This window comes from Drosophila miranda, chromosome 4, assembly GCF_003369915.1.
Source record: "Drosophila miranda strain MSH22 chromosome 4, D.miranda_PacBio2.1, whole genome shotgun sequence".
NCBI classification, from domain to species: Eukaryota; Metazoa; Arthropoda; class Insecta; order Diptera; family Drosophilidae; genus Drosophila; species Drosophila miranda.
Window position 1 is genome coordinate 19,218,008 of NC_046677.1, and position 18,427 is coordinate 19,236,434.

The 18,427-nt window shown below is 41.3% G+C and overlaps 3 protein-coding genes across 6 annotated transcripts; 1 reads left to right on the forward strand and 2 right to left on the reverse strand.

Annotated features, from left to right (window-relative positions):
- Positions 1 to 928: 928 nt before the first annotated feature.
- Positions 929 to 6,958, reverse strand: LOC108164177 (alpha-N-acetylgalactosaminidase). 3 transcript variants are annotated; one of them, XM_033393875.1, is made up of 6 exons: positions 5,562 to 5,582; positions 5,336 to 5,496; positions 4,906 to 5,080; positions 2,106 to 2,537; positions 1,612 to 1,974; positions 929 to 1,119 (listed from the first exon to the last, which is right to left on the reverse strand). In XM_033393875.1, the coding sequence occupies exons 2-6, from the start codon at positions 5,485 to 5,487 to the stop codon at positions 1,006 to 1,008; spliced, it is 1,236 nt and encodes a 411-aa protein (XP_033249766.1). In that variant the 5' UTR covers positions 5,488 to 5,496; positions 5,562 to 5,582; the 3' UTR covers positions 929 to 1,005. The 3 variants fall into 3 exon arrangements, with proteins under 3 accessions (XP_033249766.1, XP_017155282.1, XP_033249767.1); XM_017299793.2 differs by lacking the exon at positions 5,562 to 5,582 and adding an exon at positions 6,851 to 6,958 and having other exon boundaries at positions 930 to 1,119; XM_033393876.1 differs by lacking the exons at positions 5,336 to 5,496; positions 5,562 to 5,582 and adding an exon at positions 3,262 to 3,457 and having other exon boundaries at positions 930 to 1,119; positions 4,906 to 4,991.
- Positions 6,959 to 14,648: 7,690 nt separating this feature from the next.
- LOC108161338 lies at positions 14,649 to 16,246 on the forward strand. Its single transcript, XM_017295577.2, has 2 exons — positions 14,649 to 15,003; positions 16,038 to 16,246. The coding sequence occupies exons 1-2, from the start codon at positions 14,677 to 14,679 to the stop codon at positions 16,107 to 16,109; spliced, it is 399 nt and encodes a 132-aa protein (XP_017151066.1). The 5' UTR covers positions 14,649 to 14,676; the 3' UTR covers positions 16,110 to 16,246.
- Positions 16,197 to 18,276, reverse strand: LOC108161331 (repressor of RNA polymerase III transcription MAF1 homolog). 2 transcript variants are annotated; one of them, XM_017295569.2, is made up of 5 exons: positions 18,187 to 18,276; positions 17,355 to 17,769; positions 17,055 to 17,301; positions 16,711 to 16,988; positions 16,197 to 16,514 (listed from the first exon to the last, which is right to left on the reverse strand). In XM_017295569.2, the coding sequence occupies exons 2-5, from the start codon at positions 17,453 to 17,455 to the stop codon at positions 16,460 to 16,462; spliced, it is 681 nt and encodes a 226-aa protein (XP_017151058.1). In that variant the 5' UTR covers positions 17,456 to 17,769; positions 18,187 to 18,276; the 3' UTR covers positions 16,197 to 16,459. The 2 variants fall into 2 exon arrangements, with proteins under 2 accessions (XP_017151058.1, XP_033248964.1); XM_033393073.1 differs by lacking the exon at positions 18,187 to 18,276 and having other exon boundaries at positions 17,355 to 18,082.
- Positions 18,277 to 18,427: the final 151 nt, after the last annotated feature.

Sequence of the window (18,427 nt, forward strand, 5' to 3'; positions counted from 1 at the left end):
CTAAACCCTGCAGTTCATCGTTAAGCTTGCGCTCATCTCGTGCCTCGAGGCTTGTGCTTTAGGACGTGTTCACTGGTAGCTTGTGAATCTGCGTAAGGATCCGTAGCACTGGACCAGGGAGTCGTAATCTTGTGTAGGGCTGACGCAGCCCTTTTCCTGGTGTCTATTGCTTGCCAGTAGGTGCGATGTTGCCGCTTTTCTCGGCGCGTGGGTAGTACGTGCCGTCGGAGGGTCAAACGTTATGATGCTGACTTTCTGCCGTTTGCTCCCGATGGCTGCCTGCATAGTTGCTTCTCCGAGATAGATTTGGATACCTGCAGGTGGTCCCAGGGGGTGCTGGGAATGCGTTCTCCTTTTGTAGACTTTGAGGATATATGATCTTATTGGTCAGACCTGCGGGGCACTATTTTACTTCCACTTCTCACTGCTCCTGCTCATCGCTCACTTCCGCTTCTCCACAACTACACCGCACTATCTTTATACAGGAGGGGAAGAATTGAACCCACAGCTTTCCGCGTACGGTGCCGACGACTGTCCTTCAAGGATGGGAAGGAAGGGATCAGGAGGAGAGAACCAGGCATGTTTAACGGGAGAACAGGTGTATGCTGCTGATTATGATTTCATTATTCGTATTTTTCCCTGAGTCCCAACTACCGCACCGTTCTTTTTTTCCCCCTATTCTCACGCAAGAGAGGCCGGCTTACCCCTGTCCTTCGTGGCTACAATTCGCTTGGTTGGATAATCTTCGTCCTGTGGTTGTCCTTGCTTATCCTCGTGGGTGTGATCCGTGGATCGTACGAGGGAGAGCATGCGTCAGCACGAGAGCGAGCGCTAACAGTACGTCATAGCTGGACCGTAGTCCAGTCCAAGCCTACACAAAGTAGCTATGCTCTTAGTATAGGTATTTATAATTTAAGCTTAAATTGAATACAGGATCAATGAAATCGTGGCAGGTATTTTATTATTTACAGCTATAACTGTTTTATTTGACAATAAAGACTACATCTAATTGGGAAACTGAACTTCTCCTTTCAGCATAACAACTCCAGAGGGATTCACTTTTACTTTTATTTTTGTATTAGGGTATAAGACGCCATAGTCCACATTCTCATAGAGGTCCTAAAAAAAAAATTATTTAAATGTTTAAAATTTAAATATAATGTTAATCTTACAATAAAAATACAATCTAGATAAAATTTTCCCAATACATTGGACATTTAAAAGGTTTGCTCAGAAGATCTAGAAGATCTCTCTATTATAAAAAATAGTTTTATGTCGTCGTCGCCCTTCGTAATCTCAAGAGAGACTTTGGTAGACCCTTATCACCATACCGATCAAGTCTAGCACTTATGGACCTACTTGCATTGCAGAATATCATGATCCTAAATTCCTAAACCCTTTTGGGACACATTGACCTTGCGGTTCCTACCAGATCTATGTATCTGCACTTTACGGACTATCCGATTACCTTTCTGTAGGTCAAACTAAGCTCTACGCTTTTTTTCTTACCGTGTTTACCTTTAATGTAATGTTACTATCTTAGTCCATAAATAAATATTTGAGTAAAAGGACTAAAATAAAAAAAGTAAGTCATGTATAATGTTTACTTACCTCTACTCGATAGCCATTGAAATTTATAAGTCCTAATTCTTTTAAGGTAACCGATATATCAGATGGCGTACCGTCAGATCTTCTATTGATAAAAGCGATTGCATAGGAGTAGAAGTTTTCATAGAGTGGTCCGATAGGCTTTGACCAAATTTCAATTCCTTTATGTTTGTAAATTCTTCGTCCTTGTATGCCTAGTGGATCCTGGTCCACTGCAATTATTTTTCGATTTTGCAAAATACGCTTAAACTGTGGCCGAATAGTTCTCAAGTCCACAGACATTAAAAGTGGAGCAGCCAAAATAGACCAGATTGCGAATTGCGTTTTTGCTTGCTCATAGCTTAGTCCAAAGTTTCCAATAATCAACTGCAATAATAGTAAACGGTTATGAAGCTATTAGGTATAAATTGTGAATTGTACTCCGACAAATATTTGTTGTTAATAATGGATGTAATGGCTAAAGTGATTTAAAATAACATTTAATTAATGTACTTTACCATGTCTGGATCATTCCAATGTCCAGGTCCCGCGTTTGGTGCTATTAAGTCTTGATTATTTCCGTAATAGTCAATTATATTTTCGACAGACGTCCAAGAATCTTGAATGTCGTCATAATTCCTCCAAAGGTTGCAGTATGTTTTTACTGCAGAAAAATTTGGTTGAATGCCGGCATATATTTGATAAACAGGCCAGCTACACGAATATACCATCGGTTTTCCAGTACTATTCAGAAGTTTTCCGAATGTGGAATAGCCTAAATCCATTTCAAGTGGCAAAGAGTAGCAACCATCCAATTTAACATAGTCAACGTTCCATTCCGCAAACTGAAACGCATCTTCTTGCTCATACCCAATGATACCTGGGTATCCAGCGCACGTAAAGTTGCCATAATCCTCATAGATTCCAAATTTTAGTCCCCTTGAATGAATCTAAATAAAATAAAAGATAAAAAAAAGTATTTAAATTTCTACTGTTCACTTATCTAGCCTTAAAAATCAAAAGGTTCCACTGAGAATGAGCATTATCAATATCAATTTATATAGTCGACCGGAATCTGCAGAGGTATATGTGACTGTCTAGATCAGGGATCACTAATAATAGTTGGGAAAAGTGTCCTAGTCGTATGAAAAACAAGCAATGATGGTGGTAGAAGGGATCAGTGGAAAGTGATTGACAAATTCGGAGAGTGACAGAAAAAAGGCCCGATATGATCTAAAGGCGGACACTGAAGGGTTTCAAGATAACGATTTGGTACTGTTTGATAATCCTTAAAGGAAGGAAGGATTATTCCCGAAACTACTAACAATTTGGGTACGACCATATTAAACTATGAAACGAAGCAAAGATGTGGTATATCGCATTCAAAAAAGAGACATTCGAAGACCGAATAGGGACGATCAAACTTAGGTGAAGAAGAGTGTAAGAGCAATATCATTCGATGATAGTCGTATAGAAATGGCACTGGACTCGGAAGACTTATCCTTTCCCACTATCTACGATGGCGTCAAGAGACACTCTTGAGAATGTTCTACAACCGTTGTTAGTCAGAGCATCGAAATGTGTATAGGAGAGGTTGTAGAACTGATAAGCTGTTTTCTAATTATAAGAAGTTGGAACTCGATAACATTAGCAATAATATTTTAATCTGCTTACGTAAGCGGAGCACTTCCAGTGTTAGAGGGTCTTATTAACCACGATGGGGGGATATAGGTTTCTTCGAGATACTCGCTCGTCGCCGGCTCACTGGGATGATGAAAAACGGTTACGGCCATGATTCGTCAGTTCAGCCTGCCGACCTTATTTCACTCTGTCTTCTGCTGCAACGCGGTGGCCAGAGTTGCTTGTTTGCCTCAAAAAAAAAACGTAGATAAAGATATAATTAGCGAAGAAGAGGCAATGGATAGGATATATGACGAGAAGCTACGTCTTATTAAGTCGGATCTGACAAAATTCTGCTAGGTGCTGCTAGAGATTTTAAAAGATTTGTAAAAACGCCTTGCCTAACAGGCTTTCATCACGCTTCGTCGGCAGCTGAACAGACGAAGTTCTTCCACGGACACCCTTGATATTGGTTCGAAGACATGTTTTACTTCCCATACGTGTGGAGCCCATGCACTAGTCAACAGGTGCAACGCTCCAAGATTCAATACTTAACGAACTGCTAGGTTGCTGGTCTGTTATCCTTGGACCTGCAACGGCCCTTATGCATGTTGTGTTCACCGAAATGCGAAATTTTATTGACTGAGTACCCTTCTGTTGAGAAGCTGACGTCTCCAGTGGAACTGCAGCCAACGACCTCATTTGCTCTACAAAACGAAAAGTAACAAATTGATCTTGAGAACCAGAGTCCAAGGGATCTCGACATGGTATAAATGTGCCAGCCAGAACCTTGATGAGCATAACTGTTTCTAGAAGCACGATATCGGACGAGATACGAAAGAACTGGGGTGCTCTGGGCGAAGCTGCAAAGACGGGCATTGCTGGGGCTAACAACGGCAGATTGATTCATTGGTTGAGCAGAGTGAGTAAATACGGGTACTGGCACATAATGAAGCAGCGTATTGTAATTTGAGTGGCAAGTACGACAGAAACCTGATCGACAATCTCGCATCTGATGGTCCTTATGCAAGCAGTTAATGCACAGCGACATTCGCTTTACGTCTTTATGTCGCGCTCTAGGGGAAATCTCAAGGCGTTTACATTGAGGAATCAAATGTTTTTGGGCACGGCATGCTCACAAAAACCGAAGTCCGCCGTATGTACTCACGGTCCTTCCTGTCTTACCAACCTGACCAGAATACCCCTTCATGGAATGATCAATGGTTTCAAGGTTACGACATCTTTGTTTCAGAAAGGCAGACAGTTTCTCTCAGGATGGAAGATCGTTATTCGATAAGACTTCTTCCCATTTAGATTGAGTCGCACTCTTCAAATTGCAATTTCCTCTTTGGTTGCCAGCGCTTCCAACGCGCGAAGATTTGCGGTGTCGCTTACCGTAAATGCAAGCTGCCTTTAACGTTAAGCTACGCGCCAACCCAAATATCTCTCTAATGTGTGCCTGTGAATTGCTACATGGCGCACGCTGTTGCATTCATTCTGTGTCCATTTGGACGTTGATAAGGTGTTCTGTTCTCTTTAATAAATGTCACCGAGTTAAACGAGTCGCGCTATATAGACTTTTACTACAGAGAGATTACATAGAGAAAAGATTGTGACGAACTTCTCTGGGCTAATAAATAAAGGCAGACTCAAGATAAAACTTTGATGGTGTATTGTGGCCAAAATATTACTACTTACATAATCCGATAAAGCTTTTATTCCATTTGGGAACCTTTGGCGATCAGCTAATAATTTTCCATCGTGACTGCGGTGTTTTTCTAACCAGCAATCATCTATGTTAATAAATTCGTAACCAGCAGATGCATATCCATCCGCGACAACTAGATCAGTCATGGTTTGGAAAAGTTTTTCACTAAAAAATAATGAATCCATTAAACAATTTTTAAAATTTAAAATAAAATAAAAAATTTAAATAAAAAGGCCGATCGGGATCGATTTAGTACTGTACAATTTATTGTTTAAGTATGCGAAATATGTCGGTGTGTATGCATGAGTAAAGTGGTAGCTGGAACTATTCTTTTTAACATTATTCCATCATTACTTTAGAAAGAAAAGTTCATTATACATACATGGATAAAGACGTCATCAAATTCTTTTATTAACGCACCTTATGCAATTCTCAGGGTCGTTAACACAATCCGTGTTACATCGAAATCTTTCCCACGAAAGCCATCCCATTGGTGGAGTTTTAGCAAGGCCATTATCTAGGCCGTAGCACGATGTACTGATCACGATAAGAATCCAAAGAGCAGCTAACATCGCTAAAATCTAAATGTAAAATAAAAATTTATTATAAAAATTAAATGCATGTATAAATGTATTATACAAATTACTTTTTTTTAAATATTAAATAAATTTGTCCATATCCACCGGGAAATCCTTTTGTCTGTCTTATGAAATTATTTATTTATACCTGATACTCAAATGATTCAGGGATATATTAGTTTTGTGGTGATGCATGTAACACCCAGAAAGAAGCGTTTGCTACCTCTTCAAGGATATATATTTTTGATCAGCATCAAAAGCCGAGTCGATATAGCTACATATGTCTGTCTGTCAGTCCCGACGAGCGCCTAGATCTCAGAGACTATAAGAGCTAAAGCCAAGGTAGATTTACATCCGGACTTCTGTGTTATCACTTTGTTACAAGTGTATTTCTAAAATTCGCTCCGCCTCGCAAAGGACGAAAGTCTGAGGCATCTACAATTTTGAAGATACGAGAAATCCGAATATGCAGAATCAAGGTGAATGACCATATCTACCAGATTGCAGAACCTGGCTTAATTTATTGTCATAAACAAAGTGCAAGAATTAACAGAACCTAACTAGCGGTCGTTTTATGTTTATGGCAAGTGCAAGCAAAATTGAGAGAGATCGCGGAGTGATCATCCCCCCGTTCTTTTTACGACCAGCGATAGCAAAAGACTGAGAGAGAGAAAGCATGCGGCGAACGATCTATGCAGGTCCTATTAAATGACCAGACTTCATTCGAACAATTATTGAGTTCTTAAGTTAAAATGTCATTCTCTTCTTAACTGGTTCTTGAACCGATCGTTCATATGGCAACTATATAATAGGTGATTTTATTGAACCACATACAATTGCATTAAATATACATTTTAATACCAAAAAAGTTTTTTTATATTTTTTTTTATATCCATTTGATTCTTGATAAAAGTTCTTTAGCAACTTTCTAAAAAATCGCATACAAATTGCCCAATCTCAGCGTTTCATTAACCCAAGATATTTTTGTCCCCTTTGAATAAGCGCAACATTAAATCTAAAAGCAATTGGCATTTCTGCCACTACACTGTAGGTCAGCTATGTTTTTCCCGTAACCCTATCTCTTCTTTGAAATAATAGAGCTAGTAAAGTGTAGTGTCACCGACCATGGTCAAGAATATATTAACTTTCTGGGGTCGAAAATATTTCCTTCCGTACATTACAAAATCTGAATAGTTTTATAATAACTCCTTCAAGGGTATACCATTTTTTTAACTATGAACAGTTGGGTTGCAATCATAAGGAGGATTAGTTTATAATATGTTCCAAAAATGCCATATAAAGATAGATTTATATGGAAATTTATATGAGTACCACAAATATATTAATGTGTGCGTACCTAGAGTAACTTTTATGTACTCTCAGAATAATTATATTCTTTGTCATTCAACTCTAAGTACACCTTTACGTACACAACTAAAAATGCTTGGCAATCAATGTATAGTACACAGCAATGATTTCTATACGTGAGTAAATTTACAATTCAACAGAAAATATTGATTTATAAAGCAGACTCCTAAATTAAAAAAAGAATCCTGCCTTCAATCAATTCAGAGTCGACTGGCAGAACGGCTATCTTTAGAACAGAACTCTTGACCTTGCCCTTGACCTTACTCTTCACTTTTTCGGTAGCAAGTATTCTTTCCCTAGTTGTTCGACTCTTGAAGCACACCCCCAGATATGACATTTCTCATGTTAAAATCCATTGGAACATAATGCTATTCTATTGCCTTCAGCTTCTAGTTTTCCACAATTACGTGCAATATTTTGGGCTGAATGCTTGCGGCAGGCTGGAAAAGTTATTGAGAGCGTCCAGATGTGATCTTTTACGAGCTGCTGTCGAGCTTTTACATCATTCCATATAGCATTCAATCGTTCAGCATATCAATCCGGAAAAGTCCGTATAGGGTAGATCTCCTAAGCGCGAGTAGCTCGAAAAGCATCTGACATTGAATCGCTGACTACTTCAAGGTGTCTCGCCTTTGTCGCCTCGTATACGAACACGGCAATGTATCCCTTATACCATTTTTGACTACTATTCTTTGAACACCTGATGATCATCAGATTTATGTATTTATGTTTTGGAAAATTTCCCATTATTTGTTCTGCTATATTTTGTCGATATCTAGCAGATTTGACACACTTTGTAGGCTGTCGCTTTAGACATTATCTTAATCAGAATATCCAAAAAACTTCGTTTGGATATAATTTCTCATAAAACTAACACTTAAATAATGAAACATCCATCAGATTTTAAAGACCCTTGATGCTGTATCTGCTGGATTGTCTTCAAATTTTACGTGTCTCCATTAAATTTCTTGGACGTTTCGTTTGTTTGGTATTTTTTGTAAAGTTTTTTTCAGAGGTTGGGGTCCTTTTTTTACATTACTTAATTATCTTACATACGGCTGTACTGAACTTAACGATTCCGAAAGCTGAAAGATACAGCTATAAATATAACCCAAACGTTTTGTAGATTCAACTCACTGTCTGGGCAGTATTAAGATTTCAAATTCAAAATGATAATTTTTTGCTGTATTTTTTCCAAAATTCTGAATTTGAAAGCTCGGGAAAACTAGAAATAAATTTTGTCTTGCGTTTTACTATTTTTCTTGTATAGATACATTAATTATGCTTCATTTAAGGTATCGTTTGTAAAAATCTATGGATAAACGGTTAAGCTGTAGCCGTTTGTCCAAACCTCTGAATGCCGGATTGCCTATTACAAAAATAGACCAGCGCCTATCGGCATGTCGATTAGCTGAGATCTATAAAATTGAAGGTACATCGGTACATTCGGTACATCCCATCCAGCAGCATTAATATCGTAATGCGTATGGTAGTCATGGTGCTAATGATGACCTTTGTAACAACCGCCGTGAATAAAGACCTATAGCTACTGTCCTGAGACTGTATGACGAATTCCAGAGGCTTATCCGAGCTGAGCGATTACCAAGATATCGAAACGGGCGAGTGCCGATGATTTAGTTGAAGAAGGCTAGCCAGACGAGACGTTATGAACTCTTTGGACTCAAGCATAAGAAGTCCAATTCATAATTTATGAGAAACCAATGATGTCGTGCAGCTTCCACGCATCAGCACTTCAAAGTTTGATGGGGACATACTAAAATGATTCCAGATCTATGACCTGTTCTCATGTTTGATTCCTGAAACAAACATGCCCACATTACGGAAGATCTGGTATCTTAGATATTGCTCCAACATATCGATCTAAGGGAAGATAAGATGCTGAGCGACCTCCGCTTCTCTGATAGCGAAAACTTCCGCCTTGAATATGCTACATCGGTCCGGTAACTTATACGACAGCCTTATCTCAGGGTCTGTACTGGCCCACTTCTACTCCGTTCATCTTAGAAGGGCTCAGTTCCCTTCCCTTGTTCCAGTCTTCGGGTCCCAAAGATGAGATCGTATTGACCTCGAGGCAAGTGGTGGTTCATGTAGATCTGGTCATGTCCCTGCCTGTTCCAATTGAACAATGCCCGTATCCCTGTGGCGTTGTGGTGCTGTACTGCCTTTCCTGCAGTCATATTGGTACCTTATACCTCTTGGAAATGAGGATGAGGTCCGGCTGGTGCGCGTTGATACTGAGTCCTACTTCGTCCACCCAATCACATATCTGTCTGAGTGGAGCTTCCTTGGACCCTTCCTTTCAAATCTCTTGATAAGGTCGTCGACCACCAGATTCCACAGGGGTTACTCACCAGGACTCAACCCTGAGGTTTGCCTCTGTGTGCCTTTTTTATCTTTAGACTTTTTATCCAAAGCTTTATTGCTGGGTGTGTGCTGATCGCTTCAAGGCGATCCAATAAATGCTTCGGAGACACTCTAGTTCATATTTTTCAATGTTAAAGACGTTTTCGCTGGTAGCTACTATCGAGTGCAGTGGCGGCTCCACCGATTTCCCTTTGGCGTAAGCATGCTGGTTAGTTGACATCAGTCCGCCTACCTCATTCCGGACGTGTAGATCCATAACTAGTAGGTCTGTAGTCCTTGGGACTAACAAAGCACTTTCCTGGCTTTGGGAGGAAGACAACTCGCGAGGTTCTCCATTGGATAGGGAAATTGAATGTACTTAGACATGCCGAGTATATAACGGAAAGCCATGGGGTTGGTCGTTGTTCACATGCATCATGGTTGGTATTATTCCGACCAGGTGCTGTTATGCCCGCGAAGGAGTCTATAGGCCAGTGGATTTTCTTAGAGGCTAACAGATCTGCCGGTGGCTGTTGTTCCTCGGCAGCTAGGTGCTGATGCTTTTCGTCATTAGTGACCTCGTTGCTTCCTGGCAAATGAGCTTCTACTAGTGCTGTTATGGCAGAAGCCCGCTGTCTGTCATCCACCTTGAGTTGACTGTGTATGGTGGCCGGCTTGGAAATCAGGAGCAGAAGTTCCTCAACGAGTTTAGTCGTGCGTCGGGTTTTGTATTCCTCGATAATCTCTTCGTTCGCTTTTTTGGCAATCTTAAAGAACTCCTTGAGCTTTTTTCTTTGAAGACAAATAGGTCTCTGTTCCACTAGAGTGGTTTTAACCACTTCTAAGCTCTCGAGGGTGAGCCCGATGCGTAAATCCTTCGATAGGGTCTTTATAAACTTCTCTATATCCTCCACAGATTTCACTGAGCTCGGATTGGTATCTGAGTAGGATCGGCCTTCGAGGACTCTCCAGCCAGATACCAAAGTACCCTTTCCCGTTACGAGTCGTAAGACTGGCACGCTTGAAGAGGCTGGTTTTTCAAAACTTGGGAAAAGTCGAAATACATTTTTTCCTTGGGTATTTTTTTAGCATAGGTACATTAATTTGGCGTCGTTTGCCGTTTGTCAAAATCTATGGATAAACGGCTGAGGTGCAGCCGTTTGATTAAATATAAGTTTCGCATTTTACGCCTAAAAATACTATTCGGTTTGTAGCAAACGTCGGGCAGTACGGAAAGGTCAGGGTAATCGGACTAAGGAGCGGTTTTCTTTAGCCCTTTCAGGCCAAAGCTGGCAAGGCCACAGCCAAGGCCCCAAGCAAGCGGCAACTCTCGGCGGAGGACACCGCCACACAAGTCCAACAGGCCAAGAGGACGAAGACACTGAGCAACCGCTCGTTTGCCGAGGTGGCGAGGGGAAAAACCCTGATTGGAGTCCTAGACAGGGGCTCTAAAGACGGGCAGATCCCTAGGGACAAGTGGCACCTCGTGGAAAACGAGCTCCAAGACCGTTTCCTCCAGGAGTTGGAGGAGAATGGAGGACCTCCGCCCAAGTGTGAGGACGCCGGGTGGCACCAAGGCAGGGTGAAAGCCATCGCCAGCCAAGATGCTCGCTCGGCGGCCCTCTACGCGAAGGCGGTAGCGTCGCTCAAGGAGGTCTACCCAGGAGCCCAGCTGGCGATCGTGAAGTGGGAGGACATCCCCAGCAAGCCGAGGGCCAGAGCGTGGGTCTCGGCGAAGCCTGCAGAGCCGGATAAGATTCTCCGGATTCTGCAGGTCTGCAACCCCCACCTTCCCACAGCCGATTGGAAGGTGGCCAAGGTAGAGGAGAGCAACGGGCAGAGGCGCCAAATCATCCTCGTCCTGAACGAGGAGTCGGTCAGACTTCTCCATGACACGGAGGGCGCTGTGGACTACGGCTACAAGAAGGTAGTCGTAGTACCGTACAAGTCCGACTCCAAAGGCATGCAACCGATGGTCGAGCCAGACCTGGAGCCCCCGGAGATCCCTAGTATGGAGATCAAGCCTGCGGTGCCAGACGTGGCATCAGTGGTGTCGGATGACATCCTAGATGGTTACGTGTCAGACGTGAGCGATCTCACTAGGGATCTCAAGCACATCGGGGTTGCGGAGGAGCTGGACTCTTCGGAGAGCGACCACGACAGGACAATGGTGGAGGTGAACCTCAGGAATGTCACTGATACTCCTGCAGATAAACCTCCACCATTGTAAGGCAGCATGCGCTGCTCTCCTGCTCCACCTAGCCAAGGGTGGAGCCGACATAGTCCTCATTCAGGAGCCCTGGATCCTCGGAAACAGGGTCTCTGGTCTGAGGACTCCTGACTATAAGCTATACGTAGCTGACTCCGCAGGTAAAACTCGCACCTGCATCCTTGCAAAAAGAGATTTGCACTTATTTTTGCTCCCAAATTTCAGCAATGAAGACCAAACAGCAGTGATCCTCGAAGGCCAGGGGTGCTCACTGAGAATCTGCTGCACGTACATGGGTCACGACCAACCAGACCCCCCTCCACAGGCGCTCAGGGCGCTAATCACAGACTGCGAGGCCAAGGACACCGGCCTAATCGCAGGGTGCGACGCCAATGCACACCACTGCCAGTGGGGAAGCACTGACACCAACGAAAGGGGTGAGTACCTTTTCAACTATTTACTGACCACTCAGATGGTCCTTTTAAATAGTGGGAGTGATCCCACCTTCATTATTAAAAACCGCAAGGAGGTCCTGGACCTCACACTTGCCTCTCATGAGTTACACGGGAACATCGTATCCTGGAGGGTCCTGGAAGAGCACTCCTTTTTCACTACCGAGACCAGCTCAATTTCGGAACCTTAGGCGGACAAACTGGGCTCGGTACTCAGACCACCTCTGTCGTGTTCTCCCTGAGACTCCACCTGAGGAGGAGGGAAGCCAGGAAGCCAGGGAAGCCACGACTCATCTTGTTAAACTATTTACCGACGCCTGCAATAAGGCGCTCGATAAATCCTGCCCCTCTAGCAAGAGCAGAGGCCGGAAGAAACCTGAATGGTGGAATCCGAAACTGAGGGAACTCCGGAAAGCCTCCCGAAGACTCTTCAATAAAGCTAAGGCTGAAAACGCTGAGCAGAACTGGGCCGATTACAAGGCCAGTCTGTCAGTTTACAATAAAGAACTGAGGAAAGCCAAACGCGCCTCATGGCGTAAGTTCTGTAGCGACATTGAGAACAACTCGGAAGCCTCGCGCTTGCGCAAAGTTCTCTCGAAGACTACACCCACTTTGGGCTACCTGAAGAACGCCGACCAATCATGGACAACGTCCAGCAATGAGTCGCTAAATCTTCTCCTTAACACCCACTTTCCCGGCTGCGATGAAAACAGACCACACTACATCGCGGCTCCCTCCGTTGCCTCAAGTGTTATCATGAACCTGCTAAGCCAGGAGAACATTTCCTGGGCAATAAAAAGCTTCAAACCATACAAATCCGCGGGACCAGATGGCATCATCCCTGCCCAACTGATTCACGCTGGACAAAAAGACACTAATTGGCTCAAAAGGATATACGAGGGAATCTTCTCCCATGGATATATCCCGGAAACCTGGCTTCACACCAAAGTCGTCTTCATCCCCAAGGCAGGCAAGCCTTAGCCTTGGCAGGCAAGTCCCAAGATGGGACTGCCCTTAATTTGCAACAGCATGTTTCTCCACGGTTTTTTAGGCACTGGGAAGGGGCACACGCCCATGCGGCACCACAACGGACCTTCTACAGGTCCAAGTGAGCTTGGTAGGGTTTCATCACTCCCCCAGGCTACCGCCTGAACCTAACCTAACCTAACCTTCAGGCCTTTAACAGGGCTAGTAAATCATAGCGCCATTAATTTTGTATTTCAATTTATATTCTTGAGGTTTTGAACTAGTGTGACCAAAGACTATACAATACCAAGATGTTGCATGAGCGACCAAAAAGCTGTTCTATGGCGGGTCCTAACATTAGGACCCAAAAGGCACGAGGGAGCGCGCGGGGTTTCAATTCCCTTTTCGCCTGTACTTCGTCTTTACCGCGACCCCGCTGCCCATCGGTTTCATCTGTTCGGCAATGCCTTCACCAGCAACGAAATAATTCTGGACTCTCGAGCCTCAGCACCGTCGAAGCGGTGGTCGCGGATCGCCGATGTCTTTGGAGCGGCACAGTGGGACCTTTGGCCGTCTCAGCTTGCTAAATTAGTTAGTGAATATGAGTTCAATAAATATTTGCACACTGAAAAAATGTTAAACTTTGAATGCTTATATCTCCTAAACTAAAACTATCTTGAAAATTCGATTGGAAAATTCTCTATTAGATGCGTACATTAAATTTATCTAAAGCACTCATACAATTTTTTGACTATTTCGGCTGAGTCCCCACTGTGCCGCGCCAAAGACATCAGCAACCACGCTGCCCTACGGTTTCGGCACGCAGACACTGACATGCTTTTGTTTTTGTATTCTTTTTCTCGAGACACACCGACTCGACGCAGACCGAGGCATTGACGAAGCCGAGTAGCATTTCGGAGGCGAAGGTAGCGTAAAAGAGAATTGAAGTACTAGCCCCAAGCGCCCGTACCGTGAAGCGTCAAACGAAAATTGAAAAAGCATATGTTCCTCATGCAACATCTTGGTATTGTATAGTCTTTGGTGTGACGTAGAGAATTGATGTGCATTTGTATTTATTACTTGAAACCATTTTATTCCATTCATTCCATTCTTCCTCCCAGCAAGAAAACCATATATGTTCTCCTCCCGTACATCCCAAATATCTGGGGTCCAAAAAGACGCAAAAATAATTTAATTTTTTCGAATAACAGCAACTGAGCTCGAAAGAGGACAATATGTGCTATATATACAATATATATCACTATTAGCGTCTAGCCGGAGACGTAGTTTTTTACATAGTTTTAAGGCCTTGCGGGCGAACTATATCTCTCTGTCCTACAGTCTTAATGCAATAAAGGATATAAAGGTATTGAGCTACCTCTCCCTTCACCACAAATTTTTTCCGGTGAAATTTCTATGGAGATACAAAAAAATTAGCCATAAAAAGGGCACAAGCTGAATTGCTATGGTAATGGTGTCAAATAAATATCACCACATCTGTTGCAGTTAAAATCCGTTTTGCTGTATAAAATACCGTTTACTTCTCAGAAGGGGCAGAAAAGTGGAGAGCAGTGCAGAAAGCATCAATTATTTCGAAAAAGCAGAATATCCAGGAAAACCTCAACATGTTGCTTATTTTACATCAAAAATTGCATTTAAAAAACGAAATAACGCAGACCTTGTTTAAATAGGGTATCATAGGCCTATGAAACGAAAAAAAACTCGGCGTTCCACTATTCACTGTTCCAAATCAATGTAAACTTATTGATGCTATGTTAACGCCCTGCATATTCTTGTATTGTGCTATTTATTCACTTTTATAAAATGAAGAAAGCAGGAGGTAAACCATCGCGTGACGTCCAGATCGGGAAGTTTCCGCCAAAGAGAATTCCTAAAGATGTCTTAAAGCGGACACTCGAAATTGCGTCTTCTTCAATTGATGAATTTTGGCTAAACAAAAACTGCTCATGCTCCCCACCTGCTAATTGTGAACTGTACAATGTCATGAATCGCTCGATCACCTATCAGAAGCTCAGTTTGTCTCGAAATTTCTCAATGGTGCGGGACTGGAAAAACGTGGAAAAAATTTTAACTTCTAACGTTTTTGGCGAGAGTTTACTGAAAAAAGGTTCCTATCCAATATTCTCAGAAGTAAGTGAATGTTTTTTAATGCAATTGAAAATGTATTGTATTGAAAGCAATTCCACGGAGCAGTAGAAGCCGGCTTTATTTTCGATGTGATGCATTTAGTTTTGTGTTTTTTGTTAGTCTGCTCCCAAATTTCAAAAAGCCGCTGGTTTTATTGAGAAATAATGTAGCCCATAAATTATGCTTCCTAAACAAGATATTACATTGTTTGGGCATGCTTTTAAATTCAACTTGTAATGCCAACTTTTGAAAAAAACGGAGGAGCGTGAAGGAGCTATAAGGCTGCCAAAAGCTGTCCATTTTTGTACAAAGAATAGTACTCGGAACAATCATAACTGCCTCCTCCTTTCCCATACAATTGGAGCAAGTTTCGCAGTTAAATCTTTTAATAGTTTTAAAAGTCACAGCCTACAAAATCGCTCATGGACACTAATTCAATGTTTTTATACCAAGTACTCAACAAGAGTATTGGGGTAAATTAGATTTGTGGTGGAAGTGGATTCGTGAATCACCCAGAGGGAAGTGTTTTCGGCCTCATAGTATATTATATATTCTTGATCAGCATCAATGGCAAAGTCGGTATAGCAGCCTGTCTGTCTGTCCGTCTTCATAAGCGTCTAGATCTCGAAGACTATTAGAGCTAGAGCAACCAAATTTTGTATGCAGACACCTGTGTTATCACACTGTTACAAGGGTATTTCAAAATTTCGCCCGCTCCCGTCCGCCTCCGCAAAGAACGAAAATCTGTGGCATGCACAGTTTTGAAGATACGAGAAAACTAAAGCAGAATCCTCGAAATTGGCCGTATTCAGCAGATTGCCGAATCAGGATTAGATTAGAAGAAACAAAACAATAAAATTGCAGAGGTAAGGCAACCAACGCCTTCCAAGTGTTTACTCATTCTGCAGTGTGTTGACTCGATACGTGCATCTTGAACACAAAAAGCTGGCGAAACACTGACATAGTGGATATACAATACAATACAATACAACAAATAAACTGCACACTTTGAGTTGTTAAAATATATTTACTTTCAGTACGCATCTTTAAGTCTAAAATTTGATAAGCCAAGGATGGACAAAAAGGCTAACACCGAAGCGAACACCTAGCAAAAAAAAAAATAAAAGCTCGAAATTGTTCCAGAAATGAAATTTGCGGCATTGATTCGAAAGTATTTGTCCGCAGAAACTAAAAAATACTTTTTAAATTATCTATATTATTTTTGAATAAAGTATTATTATTAATATTTATAAAGTGTTTAAATCTCTACATTTTTGTTTTTCATTATTATTCCGCTTTCGTTACGTACTCCCAGCATAACGTACACTTAATGTTCCAAAAATTTAACATTTTAACGCTCCCTGCCTTTTTGTACATACATATATAAGATCTATTAATCAATGAACATGTTCTGGGAAAAGACGAAATGGCGATGAAACATTAATTGTGCTGAACTTCCTCAATAAACATCCTCTTCCATTGAAAAGTCCGACGTTTCTCCAGCGTAAAGGGAGCTGAAATAAAAAATGTACAGTGTCTTATAAACGTAGAGGAGCGCGTGCACATAAGCTACAAAGCCGAACTGCCTGCTGGTCATGGTTATCTTCAGATAATTCCTGACGTCATATACATCTGCATGCATTTCCAGCCCAACAGGCAATTTTGCTATCAGCTCTCTGCATTCGCGCTCCCTGAGAGATTAGAACATACTTTACGGCTCGACTTGTAAAAAATACAATACGTTTTAGCTTTTTGTTATAAAAAAAATAATTGAAAGACCACAAACAACCAGGTTCTCCGAATGGGTCAGAACTTAAATCTGGGTTGTAGCTATATATGTCGCATTCCGATAAGTTCACTTCATCGTCAACGGCAGACCACAGCGGCTGGCGCAAGACTTGATACTGATCTCCCGCTAATGCTGATAGATTTGAATGAATGGAGTTCATGACCCATTGCAAAGACGGCTCTTTGCTGAACTCATGTGACTGAGAATATAGAAGAAATATGACATTATACAGATTAAATAAACGAGAGAACTCTAATTTCCTTACCTTCGCATCCGAAAAATCATAGTCTGGCTCAAATGAAGCGTTTAGAGTGGCAATTAAGTAAAACAGAGTCTTGCGTGAAATAGTGTCGCACAAAATGATGCCCTCATCGCCCGAGTGGCTGTTGTTGCGACAAAAATTAGGTGAGAAGTCGGCTAGTGTTTGCGGGGGCGATAGAGCCTGAAGATCGTGCCCATGGGTTTCAGCCGTAAACCGCTTGTATAAAGCCTTGTCTGCTGCAACCATTTTGCTGAATAGACATATATGTAAGTAATGTTTATCTGAATTGTTGCGGGTACATACCAGGAGTAGCTTTCGATACGTCCAAAGATTGTGATGCCGCTTGTATGTATAGAAAGTGCATTGTTGATGGCCTCAAAACGAGAACTTTCTAGTAGCTTCATGATGATCAAGCAAGCAGTTGAAAATTTTATAACTTGTAGCTCCTATTTAACACTGCTTCAATAACTTATTAGCATATTTAACAGAATCCAGCAATTGGCTCAAAAAACGATTTAAAAAGAGTTCGATCTTATACACTCTTGCGGTATCTTAATGTTTCTTGATTGATATGTCTCCAATATATGTTTTCCCCAGACAGGATAAGACTTGGATATTCTGAGCATGGTTTCCGGATGTTCTATGTTTATAATTCCCCTTCAAATGTGTTTTTGTTTCTTAATACTTGAGTACGCGTTGGTTAGTAAACACCTTGCAGCTTGGAGCAAATAAACTTTTAATCAATTTTAAGTTTTTTTAGTTTAATTATTTTCAGTTTTCTTTGTTATGGATTAATAAATTCACTTGCTTGTTATTTTTATTGGTTGATACCATTTGTGTAATCCGTGTAAGAAACATGTATTTACATACATACATATGTATGTAAATAATCGAACTCGAGGACTACAAATAAATGGCTTTCGAGAAGTTTGTTTTTCTCTTAACACTAAAAATATTGACCAAAATCAATACAAATTGAAGTTTTAAATTATATTGGAAATTTTATAACTGTGTTCCTTTAGCAGATACATGGGATATATGTACATACATATATCTATATATATATATATATAATATGTATATCTGTATAACAGTATTTGCAAACAAACTTTTAAATAATCTCATGCAACCTTACAATGCACACAAGTTTATATTTTTAAACGAAGCCAAATTTTCTGATTTTAGTTTTCGAACAATTATATCCACAAAATATTAATCAAAGACGTATTACGTATATGTTCAAACATATATGTATGTATATGAACATACGAATGACTCTCTACCAACAGAAGATTATTTTTAACTAGTTCATAACGGAACAGTTCATAAGTGTGACCGTATTTCAGCATAATTACATCTTTGGCAAGACATCCGCT